General features: G+C 41.7%; 2 protein-coding genes and 1 non-coding gene across 3 annotated transcripts in view; 2 read left to right on the forward strand and 1 right to left on the reverse strand.

Moving 5' to 3' along the window:
• The first annotated feature begins 958 nt into the window (after nucleotides 1–958).
• On the forward strand, nucleotides 959–1,030 carry trnaa-cgc (transfer RNA alanine (anticodon CGC)). Its single transcript has one exon. It is a non-coding gene; the product is annotated as a tRNA-Ala (tRNA).
• Nucleotides 1,031–1,950: 920 nt separating this feature from the next.
• Nucleotides 1,951–5,929, reverse strand: mrpl22 (mitochondrial ribosomal protein L22). The gene is made up of 7 exons (XM_028466013.1): nucleotides 5,520–5,929; nucleotides 5,380–5,413; nucleotides 3,103–3,226; nucleotides 2,836–2,901; nucleotides 2,676–2,753; nucleotides 2,498–2,567; nucleotides 1,951–2,259 (listed from the first exon to the last, which is right to left on the reverse strand). The coding sequence occupies exons 1-7, from the start codon at nucleotides 5,542–5,544 to the stop codon at nucleotides 2,051–2,053; spliced, it is 606 nt and encodes a 201-aa protein (XP_028321814.1). The 5' UTR covers nucleotides 5,545–5,929; the 3' UTR covers nucleotides 1,951–2,050.
• The window catches only part of gemin5 (gem (nuclear organelle) associated protein 5), a 28,130-nt gene continuing 12,612 nt past the window's right edge, over nucleotides 5,750–21,267 (forward strand). The window contains exons 1-17 of the mRNA XM_028467178.1: nucleotides 5,750–6,035; nucleotides 6,373–6,527; nucleotides 6,600–6,781; nucleotides 7,054–7,313; nucleotides 7,388–7,517; nucleotides 7,583–7,748; nucleotides 12,180–12,392; nucleotides 12,968–13,053; nucleotides 13,154–13,236; nucleotides 13,316–13,446; nucleotides 17,003–17,076; nucleotides 17,196–17,350; nucleotides 17,613–17,752; nucleotides 19,946–20,117; nucleotides 20,189–20,326; nucleotides 20,968–21,021; nucleotides 21,097–21,222. Coding sequence (XP_028322979.1) covers nucleotides 5,783–6,035; nucleotides 6,373–6,527; nucleotides 6,600–6,781; nucleotides 7,054–7,313; nucleotides 7,388–7,517; nucleotides 7,583–7,748; nucleotides 12,180–12,392; nucleotides 12,968–13,053; nucleotides 13,154–13,236; nucleotides 13,316–13,446; nucleotides 17,003–17,076; nucleotides 17,196–17,350; nucleotides 17,613–17,752; nucleotides 19,946–20,117; nucleotides 20,189–20,326; nucleotides 20,968–21,021; nucleotides 21,097–21,222 — 2,518 coding nt within the window. The 5' untranslated portion in view covers nucleotides 5,750–5,782. The remainder of the gene's footprint in view (nucleotides 6,036–6,372; nucleotides 6,528–6,599; nucleotides 6,782–7,053; nucleotides 7,314–7,387; nucleotides 7,518–7,582; nucleotides 7,749–12,179; nucleotides 12,393–12,967; nucleotides 13,054–13,153; nucleotides 13,237–13,315; nucleotides 13,447–17,002; nucleotides 17,077–17,195; nucleotides 17,351–17,612; nucleotides 17,753–19,945; nucleotides 20,118–20,188; nucleotides 20,327–20,967; nucleotides 21,022–21,096; nucleotides 21,223–21,267) is intronic.

A 21,267-nucleotide genomic window follows, 5' to 3' on the forward strand; every position in this document is an offset into this window, starting at 1 on the left:
ACCAATATGAATCAGTATGAACTAGTATGAACCAGTATGAACCAGTCCGAACCAGTATGAACCAGTATGAACCAATATGAACCAGTATGAACCAATATGAATCAGTATGAACTAGTATGAACCAGTATGAACCAGTATGAACCAGTCCGAACCAGTATGAACCAATATGAATCAGTATGAACTAGTATGAACCAGTATGAACCAGTCTGAACCAGTATGAATCAGTATGAATCAGTATGAACCAGTATGAACCAGTCTGAACCAGTGTGAATCAGTCTGAACCAGTATGAACCAGTATGAACCAGTATGAACCAGTGTGAACCAGTATGAATCAGTCTGAACCAGTCCGAACCAGTCTGAACCAGTATTAACCAATATGAATCAGTATGAACCAGTCCGAACCAGTATGAATCAGTATGAATCAGTATGAACCAGTATGAACCAGTATGAATCAGTGTGAACCAGTGTGAATCAGTATGAACCAGTATGAACCAGTATGAATCAGTCTGAACCAGTATGAACCAGTATGAACCAGTCCGAACCAGTATGAACCAGTATGAATCAGTATGAACCAGTATGAACCAGTATGAATCAGTATGAACCAGTATGAACCAGTATGACAGCCTGCCCCCCCCGCCCCCCCCAACCCAACCGCAATCCGCCAGGTCACGCATGCGCAGTTCCAGAATGTGAAAGGTTTATGATAAACCGCTCACTTCCGGGAACTATTGTGGGCTTCATGAACCGCCATTCCTGCAAAAAAAAAATTTAAATAAATAAAAAATAAAATAAAAACCAACTCTAAATGGCTCGTGTTATTACCGTCCGCTGGGCCGAGCTTCACTACGGTTCTGTTCAGACTGGTGTTCGTGTTAAGTAATGACGTGATACGGTCCCACGGTGGGTGGCAACACGGTTACCGCACATTGTGGAGCCAGAGTGTCCTTACGTCATATGGGGGGATGTAGCTCAGTGGTAGAGCGCATGCTTCGCATGTATGAGGTCCCGGGTTCAATCCCCGGCATCTCCACTCGTTTTCAATCTATTTTTTTTAAACAACAAAACGTTTCCAGGGTTAAAAAAAAACATTAAAAGAAATAAAACTGAGCAGGACTGACGCGGTGTTAAAAGACAAGATTTAAAACCCTCCAGGGTGGGGGCTGTTGGGCTTGGAGTGTTCGTCCTAGGAACCAACTTGAAATAAAAGTATGCACGACTTGCTCGAAAAGATAAAAATGGCTTAACCTTGGATAAAAGTCATAGATAATAAAAGATCTATTTTAAAACTCCATTGATCTGTTTATCAAGTTTAAAATGGCTGTCTATGGGGACCCTAAGGCTGATGAATACAAAAGTGATAATGAAAGTTCTCAATCCAGTTTAAAAACAAATGGTAAACAGGAACCAGTGAAGAGGCTAAAACAGGTGTAATGTGCTCTCATTAGAACGTAGCAGTTCAGAGAAAAACTGAAGTCTGGACAGAGACTCAGAGACCCCTGAGTAGAGACTGGTACAGTAGTGAGACACACAAAAACATGAATCACTTTATTAAAGTCTTTAAAAAAAGAGACAATGTTTGACCTTTGTCATTTGATTTATTGATTGATATATATATATAAAAAAAAGAATAGGGCCAAGGATGAATCCCTGAGGTACCCCACAGGTGAGGGGAGCAGAGAGGGAGGAAAACTCCTCCAACTTCACTGAAAAACTTCTACCTTCAAAATAATGTCCAAAAAACATATATTATGTGCCATGTTTTTCAACCTCTAAAACTGTTATATCTATATTGAACACACTGATGTTTATAATTATTATACATAACTATAGATTATAAATCTATAATTAGTTGTTAGTTAGCTTTGACCTCATGTATATCATTGATATTTTAATTTATTCCCATTAATTCACAGTGAGAACAAAGAACTGCAATTACTGATCAAAACAATATCCTTTTTTCCACATTTATTTAGTAAACATCTCTTCAAACATTAACATGGAAACGCCTCATCACAAAATTTCAGTCATTGCTGTTGCCATAGTAACAAAGTCAGAGGCCGTGGATCACAGTACGAGCCTTCAGTCCCTCCACGTAGTCCTGAGCCTGATCGTAACCCGTTCTCCGCTCGGCCTCAGGAGGAGAACCTTCCACTAGTTTAACAAAGTAGTGGCAGTAAACCTTGTCCATGATGCCGTACATTCCTTTGCCATGGTAACGGATCCTCTTCAGGTACTTCCCCTTCCCAGAGAATGACTCAGCTGGAGGAACCCAGAGACAAGCAGAAGGTTAACTATAGATTAACTAGTTCGCCTCTAACCAAGTTAACTAGTTCGCCTCTAACCAAGTTGACTAGTTCGCCTCTAACCGGGTTAACTAGTTCACCTCTAACCGGATTACTAGTTCACCTCTAACCGGATTACTAGTTCACCTCTAACCGGGTGAACTAGATCACCTCTAATCAGGTTAACTAGTTCATCTGTAACCAGGTTAACTCACCTACGTACAGGTTGGATTTAAACTCCACGTTGTGATTCTTAACGGCCATTTCCTGAGCTTCAAGGAGAACCTGAGACACAAAAGAAGAAAAGAGTAGTAAAGAGGAGTGTAGAGTGGCATAGAGTTGTGTAAAGTAGAACTGTGTATAGTAGAGTAGCGTAGAGGACGTCTATCAAACCTCTCTCATGATTTTGGCCCCTTTCTTGTCATTGAACTCCAGCTGAGAGACAGCCTGGTCAATGCTCATTCCTCTGACCTGTGAGGATCACAGACATATAAAGAAAATATCTGTTCCTGTCAGAGACATTTAGCAGGTAGATCTGTTTAGCTGAACATACCATTTTGGCTAAATACCACATCTTGTCTTTGCTGTACTTGATCTGCCTCCTGCTGTGATGGACCTCCTACACACAAACAACAATATGATGATGATGATGGTGATGATGATGAATCAGAATCAGAATCAGAATCAACTTTATTACCAAGTAATGTATTGAATACACATGAGGAATTTGTCTTGGTGACCTGTGCTCTCTCAGATAGTGTAACATTAAATAATAACAATCAACTAGAATAAAGAAGTGTAATGGTGGTGATCTACTCACTGCAGGTCTGCGGGGCTCGTGGAGCTGCTGTGGAGGAAACAGCTGCAGGTTCTTCTTCGCCCACTGTTTACTGAGCAGAGACGAGGACGTGTGGAGATGCTGTGTCACGCTAACAGCTGCTAACCTGCACAGACGTAACACAGGACCACTGCACTGCTGTCACAGCTACGAGACAGAATCTACCATTACACATCACACAATAACAGGCCAGTAAAACCCGTGTACTCTTCGTTCTTTGGTTATTACGTTTTAAAACCAAATCAAAATAAATAAATTGTTTGGTTATTTTTGTTTTACTGACTTAAAACCAAAACAGAAACAACAAAAACCAGATAAGCAGCGTTTTTCTGAAAAAAAGAAAAAAACTTGTTCCGTTTGTGTGATATTTGGGTATTTACGGGAAATTGAAACACAGAAGTTGATCACAAGAATTACATCACCTCTGCTTCCTTTAATCACACGTCATGTTTTACGTAGCATTTATTAATGTATTAATAACGTTTCTATTCACCAGTAGGGTTGGGCACCGAGAACCGGTTCCAAATAGGAACCGGTTCCAGAATCGTTACGAAGATGTTTGCATTTCGATACCTAATTGCCCGCACTAGTTTGTTTCCACGGCTTGCTCTGTTTGTTTACACGGGGTTTGTATAGTAGTAGTAGTAGTATTTATTGAAGGGACAGTGCACAGAGACATTAAGCTCAAAGACAGATATGTTCTGCACCAGATTATAGCTGAATAGCTAGTTTCCATCTGCAGTCCCTGATTACATAAATAATATACAAGTCAAAGTACATAAAAACAAGAATACATAAAAACAATAGCATGCAATGAATAAGCAATCAGAACATGTCCTCTCACTGACACGCACCCACACATACACAGCATCACACCTGTAGAGTGCAGCCACACCTCTCAATTTCTGCTTCTCATTCACATTTGTAATCACTAAACACAAATTCAATAATACATTTCAGATTTCATAGTAAAAATGTTCTCGTACATGGATATATACACATACTGTAGATGCGTTCCGAACGCGACAACAGTGTGTGTGTGTGTGTGTCTGGCTACAGTTTCAGTTTGGACTGTGGAGCAGAAGGAGATATGAACTAACAGTAAAAATCCCAGTAAACCTCCAGAAAACAATCACCATGAATAAATATTATCTCCCTGGTAAAGACAGTAGCTCTAATAACTGGTAAAATGATAAACTGATGATATTACAGTCTGTACATGCAGTACAGGGACGCATTTACTCCACCTCTGGGTCCTAGTGCCTGCCGACCGGTGAAACCTGTTCCGTTTACCGTGTTTACTGAGGTCTGTGTGTGTTTAATAAGTCTGTGTGTGTTTAATAAGTCTGTGTGTGTTTAATAAGTCTGTGTGTGTCTGTGTGAAAGTCTGCATGTTTATGCCTCTGTCCATCCACTCTTTTCATTATATCCATGTCTTTTAAGGTTCTTATTAAATAGTGTCGCTGTAGTCCGGGCCGTTGTCATCTTGGATTATGTCGTCACCAGCACGTCATCGCCGCAAGTCACGCAAGCGCAGAATGATTCAAATATTCTTTTTAAAGTGGTGTTTTTTTGTGTCTTTAGACTCCAATTACATGTATGTATATAATATGTTCCCTACAATATAAACAGGTTCACAATATAAATATTTTTATAGTTTCTGTTTCCACTGTATCCAGAATAATAATAATAATTCTCAACAATAACTATTGATTGATTTGTCACATGACTGTTCCAGGGTTTGTTTTATTTAGTTTCACATCTACCTGTAGATCTATGTTTTTTACACTGATGACAACTTGTTTGTAGTTTTATTTCAGCAAGTTTCACTTTTACAGTTACAGTTAGAAACCTTTGTTAATTAAATATCCTAGTTATATTACAGTAACCAAATTAAACTATATCAACTAAGTGAATTAATAAAATAACCTGCGTAAAAGATATTTCAAATTAAAAAATTATCTTGTGAAACCGAAAATAGAATGTTAATAAAACATACTATATAAGCTGTGTCTTCAGCTGCATCTGATGGACTGACGTCAACAAACAAATGAACCCACGTGCTACCATCAGGTGTCGCTGTTGTCAAATATTACCAAAGGTCATTTCTTTTTCATGATCAGATATTTTAAACCATCAAACCTTCGTTTGACTATCAATATTAGTTAGTTATCAGTAGTTTATTAGTTAGTTATCAGTAGTTTATTAGTTAGTTATCAGTAGTTTATTAGTTATCAGTCGGTAATGACGGTGTCTTACCGTGACTGTAACATCACACACAGGCTCTTCAGACCTAAGCAACAATAACGGTGAATTAGTGATGAATACATGTTATAAAGGTTCAATAGAAGCACAATCAAAGACCTAATTCTGAATAGAATTCAGTCGTCGTGACTTACCTCGTCCCGTCGCTGCGGTCGCCATGACGCCTCTTTACGACACTTTCGGTCGCTTTTCCGCTTTTTAAATTTTTCAAGATTCAGACTCACGTCATCCGGAGAAAACGTATCATTTTAACTGTTTTTATTTTTTATGTAAAGCGCACAAAACCTTTCATTCCCAATATATTTTATATCTCTAATATCACGTCTTTAAAAATTCGAAGCAGTAAAGTTTGACTTAGCTCGGCTTCCGTAGTCCACTCTTTACGACACTCTACCGGATGTACGGCTGCTGTCGTCGTTGCTACGAGACGACAGGAAGCACATGTAGAGTTGTTCTCGAGTTTTTGTGTTTAATCTTTGAAGAAAAAAGCGGTTTATATTGTAACGCCATGCGCGGGAGAGCTCTTCCCGCCTCTCCGAACTGGTACTGCTCGCGCTGCAGTGACGTCAGCAGCGGAGGTTTGCTGGGAGTCGGAGCCAAAAACGTCATTTACCTGATTGACGTCACCGCGTCGTCTTGTGTCGTTTCAGGTGAGTTGATTTTTATTTCATTTACTTATTTATTTGTAAACATGTAAAAACAATAACGATACATGTAAAATAAATTAATATCACACAACAAGTTAATTTCCAAAACAGTTCAAAAACACAAAGTATGAAGGTTTCAATAAAACATTTACACGTTCAAAAAAGGAGTATTAAGTTATGTGTGCTGTGTTACCATGGTAACCGGGGGAGCATGTGGTATTACCATAGTAACCGTTAAGCTCAGGTGTACCTGCTGTAAAGTATCTAAGGTTTGAGGTGTGTGTGTGTGTGTGTGTGTGTGTGTGTGTGTGTGTGTGTGTGTGTGTGTGTGTGTGTGTAGGTGAGCTGCTGGGCCACAGGGACATGGTGTCGGGCGTGTCCTTCTGCCATCATCAGGGTCAGAGTCACGTGTGCGTTAGCTCCTCCTCTGATGGCAGCGTGCGCTTCTGGGACACGGAGAGGCGAAGCCTGATCAGAGAACATGCAAATCACCAGGTGAGGGCGTCACTGTGAACCCTGTGTTTATAGAACGTATGTATGTGATGGTGTGTGTATGTGTGCCCTCAGAGCGCCGTGTCAGCCGTGCACTGGTCCCCCGCAGACAGGAACCTAGTGGTGTCAGGTGACGAGAAGGGCGTGGTCACATGTCACTGGTTCCACAGCCAAGACACAACCAGCTTCTTCCCTGAACCCAGAACCATCGTCTGCCTCAGCTGCTCCACCCACCTCTGGAACCTCAGTGCCATCGGGTACACACACACACACACACACACACATGCACATATATACACACACACGCACATTTACACACACACACACACACACACACATACACACTAATATACACACACACACACACTAATATATATACACACACATACACACTAATACACACACACATACACACTACTATATATATATACACACACACTAATACACACACACACTATTCTACACACACACACACATATACACACACACGCTCACACACAGCTGTGTTGTGATGCTGATGATGTCACAGGTATAAAGACGGGATGATCGTTGTGATTGATCTGAGTAAAAAGGGGGCGGTGCTTCATCGTCTGCGTGGACATGATGATGAGGTCCACTCCTTGGCATGGGCGCCGGTGGAGGGCGAGGACGTTGTGAGCGGCTCCTCCCAGGAGGCTACAGATAGTGCTACTGCAGGTTCCCCAAGCCCTGATGGAGGCACAGGCTTTTACCTTGCCTCAGGGAGCAGAGACCACACCCTGAGGGTCTGGAGCACGGCCCGAGGAAAAAGTGAGAAGCTCCTGCGGCACGAGGTGCTCCTTAGCTGAAGCTCTGAGCCCTGGTGTGTTCTCCTCCATCTGCAGGTGTGACCACCATGAAGCTGCCCCACCTGAAGAGGAGGGGTGCCGTGGAGCCCGGCCTCAAAGAGCGTCTGTGGCTCACAGTGCACTGGCCCCCAGGACGGACCACCCAGCTGCTGTCCAGCAGCTCCAGGTGAGGAGGAGGAGGAGGAGGTCATCATCATCATAATCTCTCTGTTTGTATGTGTGTGTCCTCAGTGGAGACCTGCTGATGTGGGACACGTCCCGGTCCAGTAAGCAGCGCTACACGGTGCTGGGATCAGCCTCAGAGCAGCAGAGTCACAGCAGGATGGTGTTCAACCTCTGCTCACTGACCCTGAAGGACGGACGCCAGCTGCTGCTCAGCACCTCCATGGACAGACAGGTAGGACAAGCTAATGCTACTTAGGACACCCTAATGCTACTTAGAACACGCTAATGCTACTTAGAACACGCTAATGCTACTTAGGACACGCTAATGCTACTTAGGACACGCTAATGCTACTTAGGACACGCTAATGGTACTTAGAACACGCTAGTGCTACTTAGGACACGCTAGTGCTACTTAGGACACGCTAGTGCTACTTAGGACACGCTAATGCTACTTAGGACACGCTAATGCTACTTAGGACACGCTAATGCTACTTAGAACACGCTAATGCTACTTAGGACACGCTAATGGTACTTAGAACACGCTAGTGCTACTTAGGACACGCTAGTGCTACTTAGGACACGCTAGTGCTACTTAGGACACGCTAATGCTACTTAGGACACGCTAGTGCTACTTAGGACACGCTAATGCTACTTAGGACACGCTAATGCTACTTAGAACACGCTAATGCTACTTAGGACACGCTAATGCTACTTAGAACTGTTACGGCAAATTTGCGGTTGACCTCATTTGGAGACATGATTTATTCTCTGGTTGAATGATGGAGTCCAGGCGAGGCATTGATGATTTTATAAAAAAGGTTTATTATAAAACTAAATAAAAAGAGTACAAAGATGGACAAAATTAGTGACCACCCCGGGCAGACGTCCGATGATCGAGTGGCCCACAGTTCTAACTCATCACGTATATTCCCCCTCAGTCCCCCTCCCTCCTCCCCCCAGGAGATAAAGAGGACAGAGGAGGTGAAAGAAGAGGGTGAAAAGAGACAGTTTCTTCTTTAGGTCAAAACAACCAGTTCTCTGGTATCTCCTATTTGTCGTGAGTGTTGGAGGTGTGTGCGTGTATGGTGTTTGTGTGTATGAATGGATGTGTATTGGGTGTGTATCAGTGGCGGATGCTTTAAGACTACAAGGGAACCTCAGCTTCCCCTAAAATCAGTGGTCAAATATGTAGTGTTGTGTGTACATTTCATTGACTAAATATATGACAGAACACATGTATGTTTAGTTCAGAATCAGCTTCTTATAACAGGAAACTGACAGTGACAGCGTGACGTTCTTCATTCATTACCGCAGCGTCACAGTGTTAATAAACAGTGGTGAAGTTCAGCTTCAATTGACTTCAATGGGAGAGGATTTAGTGGTTGATCCACTGCAGTCAAACTAGACGCTCATTGGATAAATGCTCGGTTATGACGCACTTAGTCCCGCCCATCGGACGCCGGGCTTCACAGGAGGTCTATGGAGCAGTGGGCTGGATCTGTCTGTTCCGGACGCTGGAATAATGGATGATGATTGGATGATCTGTCTCAGGCTAATTCAATTTTGATTGACAGCGAAATGAGCCAATCAGAGAGTATGACGTTGTAAGCACACAGGCGGGTTTTTCAAATATTTCAGTCCGTTGCTCTGTGTTGACACGGAGACTTTGCTGATCCTCTCATAGCGAATCAACTTCTGACAAACCTAGTGTCTGTTTTTGGTGTTTGTGGAGACTGTTACTGCTTGTGTTGTGAGACTTTTGACCAAACACTCACACTCCAGCGCGCAGCAGCTACGCGTGTGTGTGTGATAATCTACAAATAGTTGTTGACAACAAAATGTGAATTCTACTAGAATTCACATTTAAATAAACAGATACATTTTCTGAAGTAGGCAGAAAATGAGCTTCCCCTGCATGAAAGACCAGCAGCCGCCACTGGTGTGTATGTGTGACTATGTGAGTGTGTGTAGGCATGTGAGTGTGTGATGCCTCTGTGTCTGAGGCATAAGATGTGTTTTGGGAAGCTGACCTCGAGAAGAGAGCAGAAAACATGAGACAGCAGAAATGAAAAGTCTCAACTTAAAGCCTTAAAAAGAATAAGGTCTATGAGTAAATATGTTAATAAACATAACTAACAATTTTGCCCTGACAGAACACGCTAATGCTACTTAAGACACGCTAATGCTACTTAAGACACGCTAATGCTACTTAAGATTAATGCTGGGTGATACATCGATATTTTAATTTACATTGATATTGGGAATGTCCTGATCAGGTTTTTTTTGTTTATTTATGAGAATTGGTCGATACTGAGTTCTGATCTGATAATTCTATAATACATTAAAAAAAATAAAGAAGCAAAAAAACTGATCCAGGATGTCCGTTATTTATTTTATTCACCTTATTTTAACATTCAACCCTAAACAGACACTTCTGTGATGTAATTTGATCAATCAAACAATCAATTAAAAGAAAATTAACTTCAGACTTTAGTACAAGATTAAATAATAAATAAAAATGTCTAATATAAAAATTAATAGTGACTCATGTTAAAATACCATCAAACATCTATATACTATATACTATCATTCAAGGATGGTCTTTATGTGTGTGCGTGCGTGCGTGGAGCAAATATCTCCCCAACGCGATGCAAGTTCGGTCTGAAACTCGGTCAACGGGTTCAAAACGTTTATTTTCATGTTAGTTTGACCGTTCGCTATTTAGACCAGACAGACCTCACCCTGAAGTGATTGACAGCAATGGCTGCTGTGTTGAAAGTTGAACATTTCTCAGAAGCATGTGTGAGAGAGAACCAACGGAGGAGATTAGAGTCCAAGGTAGAGAGACACACACACACACACACACCGATCAGGTGCGCTTCACTATCGATCGTGTGTGTAACGGACCACCATTTAGTCCGGTTACAGTCTGTGTCATGACACACGTCCATTGGGTGGTAGTGACTGTAGTGTTATAGTCAGATCAGTAAACGGTGCTACATAGTGAAGGTCACCTGATGATTACTGCAGCTCACTATACACTACACATAACTACTGACAATAGATACATTTAGTGAAAGTTAGACAGGCACACACACACTAAACGACAACAAAAAATATGATTATGACTCAAAATACACAAAACTAAATATTTATACAAAAATTACACAAAAGACAACAGAAATGCAAAAAACGACACTAAAAGAAAGATACAAAATGACTCCAGAATCACACTACTTAAGGCAACAAAAATTAATTATACAAAAAATGCACAAATGATGTAAAACAAAAAACTAAACAATATTTATACAGGAAGTACACAAACGACAACAGAAATGCAGAAAAATACACCAAACGACAACAAAAACATGAAAATGACTCAACATACACTAAACTAAATACTTATTATAATCCCACATGAATGCATACTTCAGACGAGCACTGTACTAGTGTTAACAAATAATAAAATAAAACTGTTACAGTGCTGTAAAGTAAGGCCAGTAATGAGCTTTTAGGAACTCTTAATGTTTAATCTAATCATTTAGTTTCACTGATTAAAATTTATGTTTTTATTGATCGGGAGATAACGTCAGATTCCGATCGAGTCTGAATCCACGTGATCAGGCCCGATTTCAAATCTGCACCTATTTCTCCTCTGCCTCTCCCGTGTCCATGTCTCATACACACAGTCACAATGCTCCGCCTCCCTCCTCCACCACGCACTGTAAAACACTGTGTTGGTTAGGGTTAGAGATCCAGAGGTCTCTGTGGGTTGATAACGTTATAAACACAACTCAAAACAACTTGTTACCGTCACACTGAATGTTTATTGTGTGCACGGGAAGATCAAACACTGATTATATGTCATTTCAGATGGGACGGTAACAGAAAAGTAACATAAATACAGTGTGTGTGTGTTAGTAGTGGTAACTGTTAGGGATAAGCGAGTACAGCATTATTATAGATATAGGTTTGAGCTCCGTCCGTCTGAGTTAAAAGGAACAGCTTTTCTCACAAACTGATATGATAACCAGCGTGTGGCTTCAGGGTATTAATATCTTGATGGAGTTAAAAAATGAGAAGCGCACAATTATTTTTTCCGGCGTTATTGCCCTTGTTATTTTAAGCATGCAATTAATATGGGTTCTTTAGAAATTGCTATATTTATTGCTGATTAGAAAACTATTTACAGGACAGCATCAGTATTGAGCTTCAGATCAGTGGTTTTGATCACAATTATAAACAAACTATTTACAGAACAAGTTTTAATTTACAACAATGAATACAACACATACAGTTGCAATTATGTTTTGTGTTAAGGCGTGTTAACGCGTTAACACATCTGCAGGCATTTTAATGTACATACGCATTAAAGTGTATGTACACATATGCTACACCTGGATGTGCACCTATCAAACATAAATATATCAGTCACATGTAGACACAGACAAAGCAAGGGCAAAATATCGAGATGTAGCTTGAAAATATCGAGATACTTAAAAAAGGTCATATCGCCCAGCCCTACATAGTACACACCCACGCTATATAGGACACACCCATGTAGGACACACCCACAATACATATGACACACCTATGTGGGACACACCCACGTAAGATACGTCCACGTAGGCCCCACCCACTGACCACTCTCCCCTGTGTACAGATTAAGTGCTGGGACCTGGACTCATTGGACTGCGTGTGGACTCTCCCCACTCTGGGAGGCTTCGTCTATGCCCTCAGCTTCTCCCCAGTAGCCACTGGGAGTCTGGCTCTGGGAGTGGGAGACAACATGATCCGTGTGTGGGACACACTCGCCACACACAACCAGTACCACATACGCTGCTACTGGCAGAGCATCAAGTCTAAAGTGACCGCGGTGAGAACGACCACAAGTGCACACCCAGTACACATCAATAGACACCCAGTACACTGATGTCCATATGTCTCCGATAGGAATGTGACACTATTAACGATATCGCAATACCTCAGTATTACATGTGCCTCCATATCGTCAATATGTGGTTACTACCAGGTTACTACCGTGAGGTTACTACCAGATTACTACGGTGACGTTTACTACCTGGAGGTTACTACCGTGAGGTCACTACCGTGAGGTCACTACCGTGAGGTCACTACCGTGAGGTTACTACCGTGAGGTCACTACCGTGAGGTTACTACCGTGAGGTCACTACCGTGAGGTTACTACCGTGAGGTCACTACCGTGAGGTTACTACCTGGAGGTTTGCTACCGCGAGGTTACTACCGTCAGGTTACTACCGTCAGGTTACTACCTGGATGTTACTACCTGGATGTTACTACCGTGAGGTTTGCTACCGTGAGGTTTGCTACCGTGAGGTTTACTACCGTGAGGTTACTACCATAAGGTTACTACCGTGATTATACCCAACCGTTACATTTAGATATGGTTACATTGTCTCTGTGTCGTTGCAGCTCTGCTGGAGTCCAGTCAAAGAAGGCCGTTTGGCATTTGGAACAGATGACGGGAAGGTTGGGATCTACGAGGTGTTCTCCAACAGGTCGGCTCCTCTCACCTTCATGTTTATTGATCGGTGTGATTAGTCTGTTTTTTGATCTTTTTAAAGTGTTTTAATAAACATGATGATGAATGTCCCTTAGACCTCCTCAGATCTCCAGTTCCTACCACAGGAGGACCGTGTACTCGTTGGCCTGGGGACCCCTCCTTCCCCCACCTACCTCTGGTACATCCAATCAGAGCCTTTTACAGAGGCTTTTATTTTGAAGTTTTACTAGCACTCTAAGCTGTTCCTCTGTCATCAGGAGCAACAGGCGGCGCCGTGAGCCTCTACAGCTGCTCTGGAGATGGAACAATTCTACAGCACGACCCCAACCGCCCCAACCACGACGCCACCGACATCGACAAACTGATCAAAGACAGCAACGGCATCACGGTGAGACACGGGCTGTAGGTCTGTGGTTCTGATGGTTTTAATGGTTCTGTTGGCTTTAATAGTTCTAATGGTTCTGATGGATTCTTGGTTCTAGTGGTTCAAATGGCCCGATTGTACAACACATTCGGCCCGTGGTTGATATGGGAGAGGGGAGAGCATTTTTATTTATTTATTTTTTAATCTAATGTTTAAATTTTTTTGTTTGTTTGTGGTCTGCGTAAGTTCGTTTCAAATGTTCTACATGTGTGATGTCACAAGTTAAATCAGGAATCAGTGTTGCCAGATCAGATGAACAATTTCCAGCCCAATCACATCTTAGAACCCAAACATGAACCATGGATCTGGCAACACTGTGTTTGTGACACAGTGTGACTCAGCAGTTCTGACTGTCACCATGAATGGATTATTCCTGTAATCTCTACATGAGATGATGACAATAAAGCAATGTAGCAGCTCTGCTAAGTGTTTGAAGCTGCTGACTCAGCTGCTGTTGCTGCATGATTCATACACTTCATCAAACAGTGTTTTTCTGACTCACAATAACAATATCCACTTAAATATCCGTGTTTTACTGTATTGTGCAGTTTTCTGGCTGAGAACAGCAAGAAGTGTGTGATTAGCAAAAGAAAGTCCCTCGTGATCAGCTGTTGTGTGGAGTCATAGGTGGAGTCATCGTCTATAGACACGCCCACTCACACAGCCTGGTTTTAGAATTGGTCAGAAAGTGACTTTTCAGAGGCTAAAACTCCAGAAAACAGGCGGTTTTGGTAAAATAAAGCTTAAATACTATGTTGTTGGTGTTTTTAGAACAAATGGAGATGATGGTGAAAAATATCAGAATATGAACTTTAATTTAGGTGGAATCCATCAGTTGTTCTGTTGTTGCTGACTCAGCTACAGCTGAGCTAAGCTGGTGAAAGTTAAAAAGTATCTGGTTTCAACAAGTAAAATGTATCTGAAGAAGGTTTGTCTCCATATTGATTATAATCCTGTTATATGGGTGGGAGGGACTAAAAGGGGTGGGGTTAACTGATGTAGGCTGTACAGTAGGATAGTGCCATAGGCATGGCTGTGTGGAAATGTGGGTGGAGCTTACTGGTGATGACTGGTAAAGTTAATGTACCATCTGTTATTGAGCCAATGTCATGTTTTAAGATCAATAACCTTTTAGTTTTACTAATTCCTACTGGATATTCAGTAGGGATGTAACGATTCACTCAACTCCCGATACGATTCGATTCATGATACTGGGTTCACGATACGATTCTCTCACGATTTATTTTACAAAATGGGACTGTAGACAAATGATGACTGAAAAATATACTCTTATTTTTTTTGGGGAAAAAACTAGAAAATACTGTACTATTTTCCTTTTATTTTTCATTGTCAAAAGAATCCCTTGATAAACTATTCAAAACAATGCATTTTAACTAAAAATAGATCTCTAATGAAATAAATAAAGGAATAATACAAATGAAAATGAAGCCTATTAATTTAAATTCTGGTTCTATAATAAACAATGTAAAACTGCATAATAGTTCTTTTTCTTTTAAAAGTGCAACTGAAAATGTATTTTGTGCCTTAACAATTGGACTTTAAAAAAAAAAAAAAACCGTGATTGCACTGATTTACGTCTTATTTGTTTGGACCAGCAGAGGGCGCTGGTAACCCAGTGGTCGGTTGACATGCAGATATTCTAGCAGTGAAGAAGAGATGCTATGCTAGCAGACAGGGTTAATAGAAAAACGTGACTTTTACAGATATTCATGTAATATTACAGATATTCTTTCGGTGCTAAAGGGGTAATGAATCATTTATTAACATATTTAAGAGTAGAAGGCAGCCAGAAAGAAAGTATTAGCAGACTCCGCCCGCCGCCTACACTTGTGGATAACTGGTTAAAAAAAGTACTGCGATTCAATTTTCAGAAAATCGATATCAACCGTGATACCTATGAATCGATTTTTAACTGCCTCACGATTAATCGTTACATCTCTAATATTCAGTCATGTGACGTATTGTTGAATGACTTTATGTATCCCACACCCAACATGACATGTTGGGTGTGGGATACATATGTATGTGTATATACGTATATATGCATATGTGTGTATCCATAAAATGAAGAGTCCGTCCTTAAGACTGCTCTACTGTAAAGTGCCTTGAGATACCATTGGTTATGATTTGGCGCTATACAAATAAAGATTGATTGATTGATTGATTGATTGATTTATTCTAACACTTACTTTCTGTGACACGTTTAGACTGACTAGGCCTGGCCTTCTTTTAATTGGCCTAATTATGCATTGTCATGTTTTCATGTATAAGCCTTCAATAAATATGATCAAAGTAATTTACAGTTTACACTTGTGTTATTTATAGTAAATGTGTTTAGTCTATTTTGTTCAATTTGTTGCATTTCTAATTTATAAATGTAGACTACAGGTACTTGCATGGATAGAACAATGGCCACGGTGACATGGAATTAGTTATTCTGAATTAAATCATTCCAAATCAAAGTGTTCTACTTCGTGTTTACATGGTAATAGTAATTCCAGAACCGCTTTAGTTAATTCTACTTTAGGTCTGGGTGTTGGGAAGGCTCTGATTGGACAGGGGGCAAACGTGACGTATTACCTCTATCAGGAGAAACACGCAACAAACCTTTTATTGTCGGCTATAACAGAAGACCACATTTCATTGTAGTTTTGAAGCAACAGCTCAACAATGACACACTTTGGTCAACAGAAAAGCTCTCTTAAACAATAACCATGAATAAATATGATCTCCCTGGTAAAGATAGTAGCTCTAAGAACCGTTTCAATGATAAACTTGGTGATATTACGGCCTGTGCAGCAGTACGGGGATGTATTTACTCCGTCTCCAGGTCTTAGTATCACCGTCTGATGAAGCCTGTTCCGTTTACTGGTCTCCATGTGTTTAATAAGTTCATGTGTCCATGTTAATGTCTGCATGTTTATGCCTCCGTCCATCCCCTTTTTTCATTATATTTATGTCTTTTAAGGCTCATTAAATAGTGTCGGCTCTAGTCCAGGCCGCCATGTTGGATTATGTCATCACCCAGCGCATCATCGCCGCAAGTCGCACATGCGCAGAACAACTGGAATTAACTTAAAGCAGCTTTAAATGTTGTTAACAGTTTACAAGAAAGAGGAATTTATTAAATTTGGAATTAAAAATGGAATAAACTAGCCACCTAATTCGGAATTAAGTTTAATTCGGAATTAAATTAGCATTAGGAATTAACTGTTTACAAGTCAGATTAACGAGGAATTAACTTTTATTCTGCTTTAAAAAGGAATTAAAGCTCACATGTAAACTTGGCCAATGTGTTGAGTCAGTGTTTGGTCTTTCAGGCCGAAAGTGTAATTCGGACCCCTGAGGTCTCACTTTAAAAAAATTTGGGCCCCTGACCAATTTCATCCTGGCACCCCTGTTCTAATGGTTGTGATGGTTCCAATGGTTCTAAATAGTTCCACTGGTTCTGATCTCTTGATGAACTTCAGTAACTTTCTGTAAATCTTTGTTTCCAAAGCACAAACTGTCTCCACACACTGATCTGAGTTGGAAGCCTGATTGGACAGTGGTCGCCATCGGCAACGAGGATGGGTAAGTGACATCATCATCATCATCCAGAAGAATTACCAATAACTGATCAGATTTATAATCCCAGTTCAGACATAGCGTTACCATTTGACCCTGCTCAGTGTGTGCACGTGTCCCCTCAGGAGCGTGCACGTGTACGAGGCGTCAGCCCTGAGGCAGCTGTGTAGTATTCAGCAGCACCACAAGACCATCAACGCCCTCAGCTGGAACCGCTGCCTGCTGGCATCAGGGTCCAACAACGCCACGGTGTACGTACATGACCTGAGCAACGTGCTGGGTGAGATACACACACACACACACACAAACAGATGATAGAACAACAACAGACACAAAAGACATTTCTGTGTGTGTGTGTGTGTGTGTGTGTGTGTGTGTGTGTGTGTGTGTGTGTGTGTGTGTGTGTGTGTGTGTGTGTGTGTGTGTGTGTGTGTGTGTGTGTGTGTGTGTGTGTGTGTGTGTGTGTGTGTGTGTGTGTGTGTGTGTGCGCGTGTGTGTGTGTGTGTGCGTGTGCGTGTGCGTGTGCGTGTGCGTGCGTGCAGAGAACCCTCCTGAGCGCGTGTGTGTGCTGACTGAACCATTTTGTAGACTAGAAGGACACACAGCAAAGATCACAGGTCTGTCCTGGAGTCCTCACCATCACAGCCGACTGGTCAGCACCTCGTACGATGGCACCGCCCAGGTCAGCCTCTGATTGGTCAGGTGTGTGTGTGTGTGGTGTGATCTGAGAGGTGTTCCAGAAAGCAGGTTATGTTCATACTCTCACTTTGTGGTTTTATAAAGTGAGGTTTGTTCTACTCTGAGTCTGTAACCATGGTAACATTCTCCATGAACTGAACCTACTCACTGGCAGGTTTTGTTTAAGAAACCCTGGGTTTCTACTGGCTCTGCCCACCTGGCTCCGCCCACCTGAACACTTTAATGAACCATGACACTCTTCTCTGACAAACGTTAGTGACATCACACACCACAGATGTGCTCACATCATTACTGATGTTGGTTTTCTTTATAACGTTGGTGATGCAGATCATTTAGTGAAAGGCTCTGATAGATCAATCAATCAGAAAGATTTGTGGATCTTGTTGGGTTTTTTCTCTATTATGAATTTTATATTTTGATAAGTGCATTGAGATGACTTTGTTGTAAATTGCGCTATACAAATAAAATTGAATTGAATCCTTTAGAAACTCTGTAAGTTGTTCATTTAAACCGTAAGTACAAGTGGAGCGGTCTATGATAAGTGCTGTAAACGTACAACTGTAGAAGAAGTGATCAGTGCAGCACACACATACCATTTATATTATTCTAATTATTCCCTGGTCGTCACATCACTGGAGCGATGAAGTGATGAAGGGACCAAAAAGCGCGACTTATTATGGGTGATTTAAGCAACTATAGTCACTGAAGTGGTATTGTGTGAGAACACTTTTAGAACAGGCTCATATTCCACAAACACCTGCTATAGTCACCCATCAGAGTGAATAAATCACTCTCTTCCAGGTAGTTGCCATGGCTGTTCATGTTGTTCATTTATGATGGCTTTTTATTGTGCGCGACGTGCGTGCACATGAGTAACCTAAGGTTTACATACTCAGGGTTGATTGATCCACTTCATACCAGCTGTGTGCGTGCGTGCGCGCCCGTGTGTGTGTGTGTGTGAACCGTGTTGCGTTAATGTCATGAGCATCAGGCCAGAATCAGCTGATCAGATGCGTAATTTACGCAGTGATGGCACATGGTGTGAGTGTGGTGACACACAGGAAAAAATCCTTAGGTTTTGAAGTTGTTTTAAAAAAACAACAAAAAAAACTAATTTTTGTTTGTTTATTTAGTTTTTCATCTGCCTCAAATTTTACGCACTGACGTCTCCACATTGAACGAGCAAAACGCTCATTTAAATAAGGGCAGTCTGCACCAGTTCTGCACGTGCACTAATCATTGCTGCAATCTTAGTGAATTCCTTGCAGCAGGTGATGAAACTGCACCACTATAGGATTTAGGGAAGCTACTGGTTTCAATCAATCAATCAATCAATCAATCTTTATTTGTATAGCGCCAAATCATAACCAATGGTATCTCAAGACACTTTACAGTAGAGCAGTCTTAAGGACGGACTCTTCATTTTATGGATACACACATATGCATATATACGTATATACACATACATATGTATCCCACACCCAACATGAATTCATCATGGCGGCAAGGAAAACCTTCTGTTAAGCAGCAGGAACCTTGTGTGGATCCCATTCCTATGATGAACAGCCATCCACGTTATGCTGTGTTGGGTGTGTGCAGAGAAAAGGGTGGAGACAGAGTTGTTGAGACTCTGTAACTCCACACTGAGGATCCCACGGACCTGCAAGACAAAAGCCAGAAGGAGAACAGGAGCAAACACACAAGGGAAGAAGCAGACATAGAGGGAGTGTTAGAGAGAGGAATGGGACCCTCTCCGGTCCCTCTCTAACCTAAATGACCTCTCTCCTAACGCCCTCTCCAACCTCTCTCCAACCGAGCATGCCAGACCCCCCCCCCCGGCAGTCTATGCCTATTGCATCTTAATTATGAGCTATGAGCTGGTTCCTAACTAAAAGCTTTATCAAAGAGGAATGTTTTGAGCCTAACCTTAAAGGTAGAGAGGGTGTCTGCCCCCCGAACCGTGGTTGGTAGATGGTTCCAGAGAAGTGGGGCCTGATAACTGAAAGCTCTTCCTCCTATACTACTTCTAGAGACAAATGGAACAACGAGTAGTCCAGCATTTTGAGAGCGTAGTGTTCTGGTTTACCAGCCTTATTTATTTATCCTGCCCTCAGAGTTTGTTGAACCTCCTTTATGGAATACTTTCCTCAGGTGTGTGTGTGTGTGTTGTGTTCAGGTGTGGGACGTGATGGAGGAGACAGCAGTGTGTAACTACCGTGGTCACATGGGTTCAGTGCTGAGTGTTGATTGGTCTCCTGTGGATCCTGACGTGGTGTGGACAGGAGGGAAAGACTTCACTGTGCAGCAGTGGAACGTTTCTCAGCAGGAGTTTAACAAGCCTCCTAAAGGTGTGTTACACAGACATACAGACACACACACCCATGCGTGTTTTCATAACCATGTGCCCTGATTGGTCCAGGAAAGAAGATGATTCAGCTGAAGGAGAAGAACAAGAACAATCTAAAGAAGAAGAGTCAGAGTCAGAGTGAGGTCCCAGCGACCAATGGAGACAAGGACTCATTAGAGGAAGAGGAGGAGAAGAAGGATGAAGAAGCAGGTAGAACATCTGTGTATCACTTCATCTGGTCATCATGATCAGCTGGTGGTGCTTTACATCACAACACATGTCACAGGATAACATGGTGACCAGTCTGACCCTAACAGCAGTGCTCAGTGTGGAGTCAGTGTGATCATGCTGTTTTCACATGGGGGTACATGTACTCCTAGGGGTATGCAATGGTACTACAGGGGTACGAGAGAGAGAGAGGTGAACAACTAAAGAGTCAGTGTTGGTTCTACACCCAGAGTGAGATGACCAGAAATTATGATTCTAAATTTTGTAATTTTTGTTCTTTTTTTAGATTAAAACAACACACAATCTTCAACAACTGTATTTCTATATTTTTACTTTGTTAATCAAGTTCAACTAACTAAAAAGCAGTAAAACACATAGATATATATATATATATCTATATATATATATAGATATATATATCCAACGATCCAAAAAAGGTTGTGAACCACTGCTGTAAATAGTGTTTAATTCTCATTTAAAGAAAATGAGATTATTTAGAATGTGTGTTATCACTCATTCATTTATCATTATAATCTATAGATGTTTTTAAATGCCCAGTGGTCACAAAACGCCCACATTGTATTTGTGACCAATCACAGAGCTGGTGTGTGTGTTGTCCTCAGTGCTCCCTGAGCTGCACAGGAAACCGTCCTCTGTGAGGACCAAAGACAAACCAGGTGAGGAGGGGGCGGGGCTCCTGCTGTGCTGCGTTTCGTCTCTGTGTTGTTTGGTGACCCTGTACTCTGCTGCAGATTTAAGTTCACAGAAGAAGAAGAAGCCTCGGGCCATGCTGCCCATCAGCACCTCTATGGATCACATGACCAGAGACGCTCTGCTGCAGGACTGCATTACACTGGCCTCACTCACACACACACAGGGTGAGCACACACACACACACACACAGGGTGAGCACACAGACACAC

Source organism: Gouania willdenowi, chromosome 14 (assembly GCF_900634775.1).
Source record: "Gouania willdenowi chromosome 14, fGouWil2.1, whole genome shotgun sequence".
In the NCBI taxonomy this organism is placed as follows: domain Eukaryota; kingdom Metazoa; phylum Chordata; class Actinopteri; order Blenniiformes; family Gobiesocidae; genus Gouania; species Gouania willdenowi.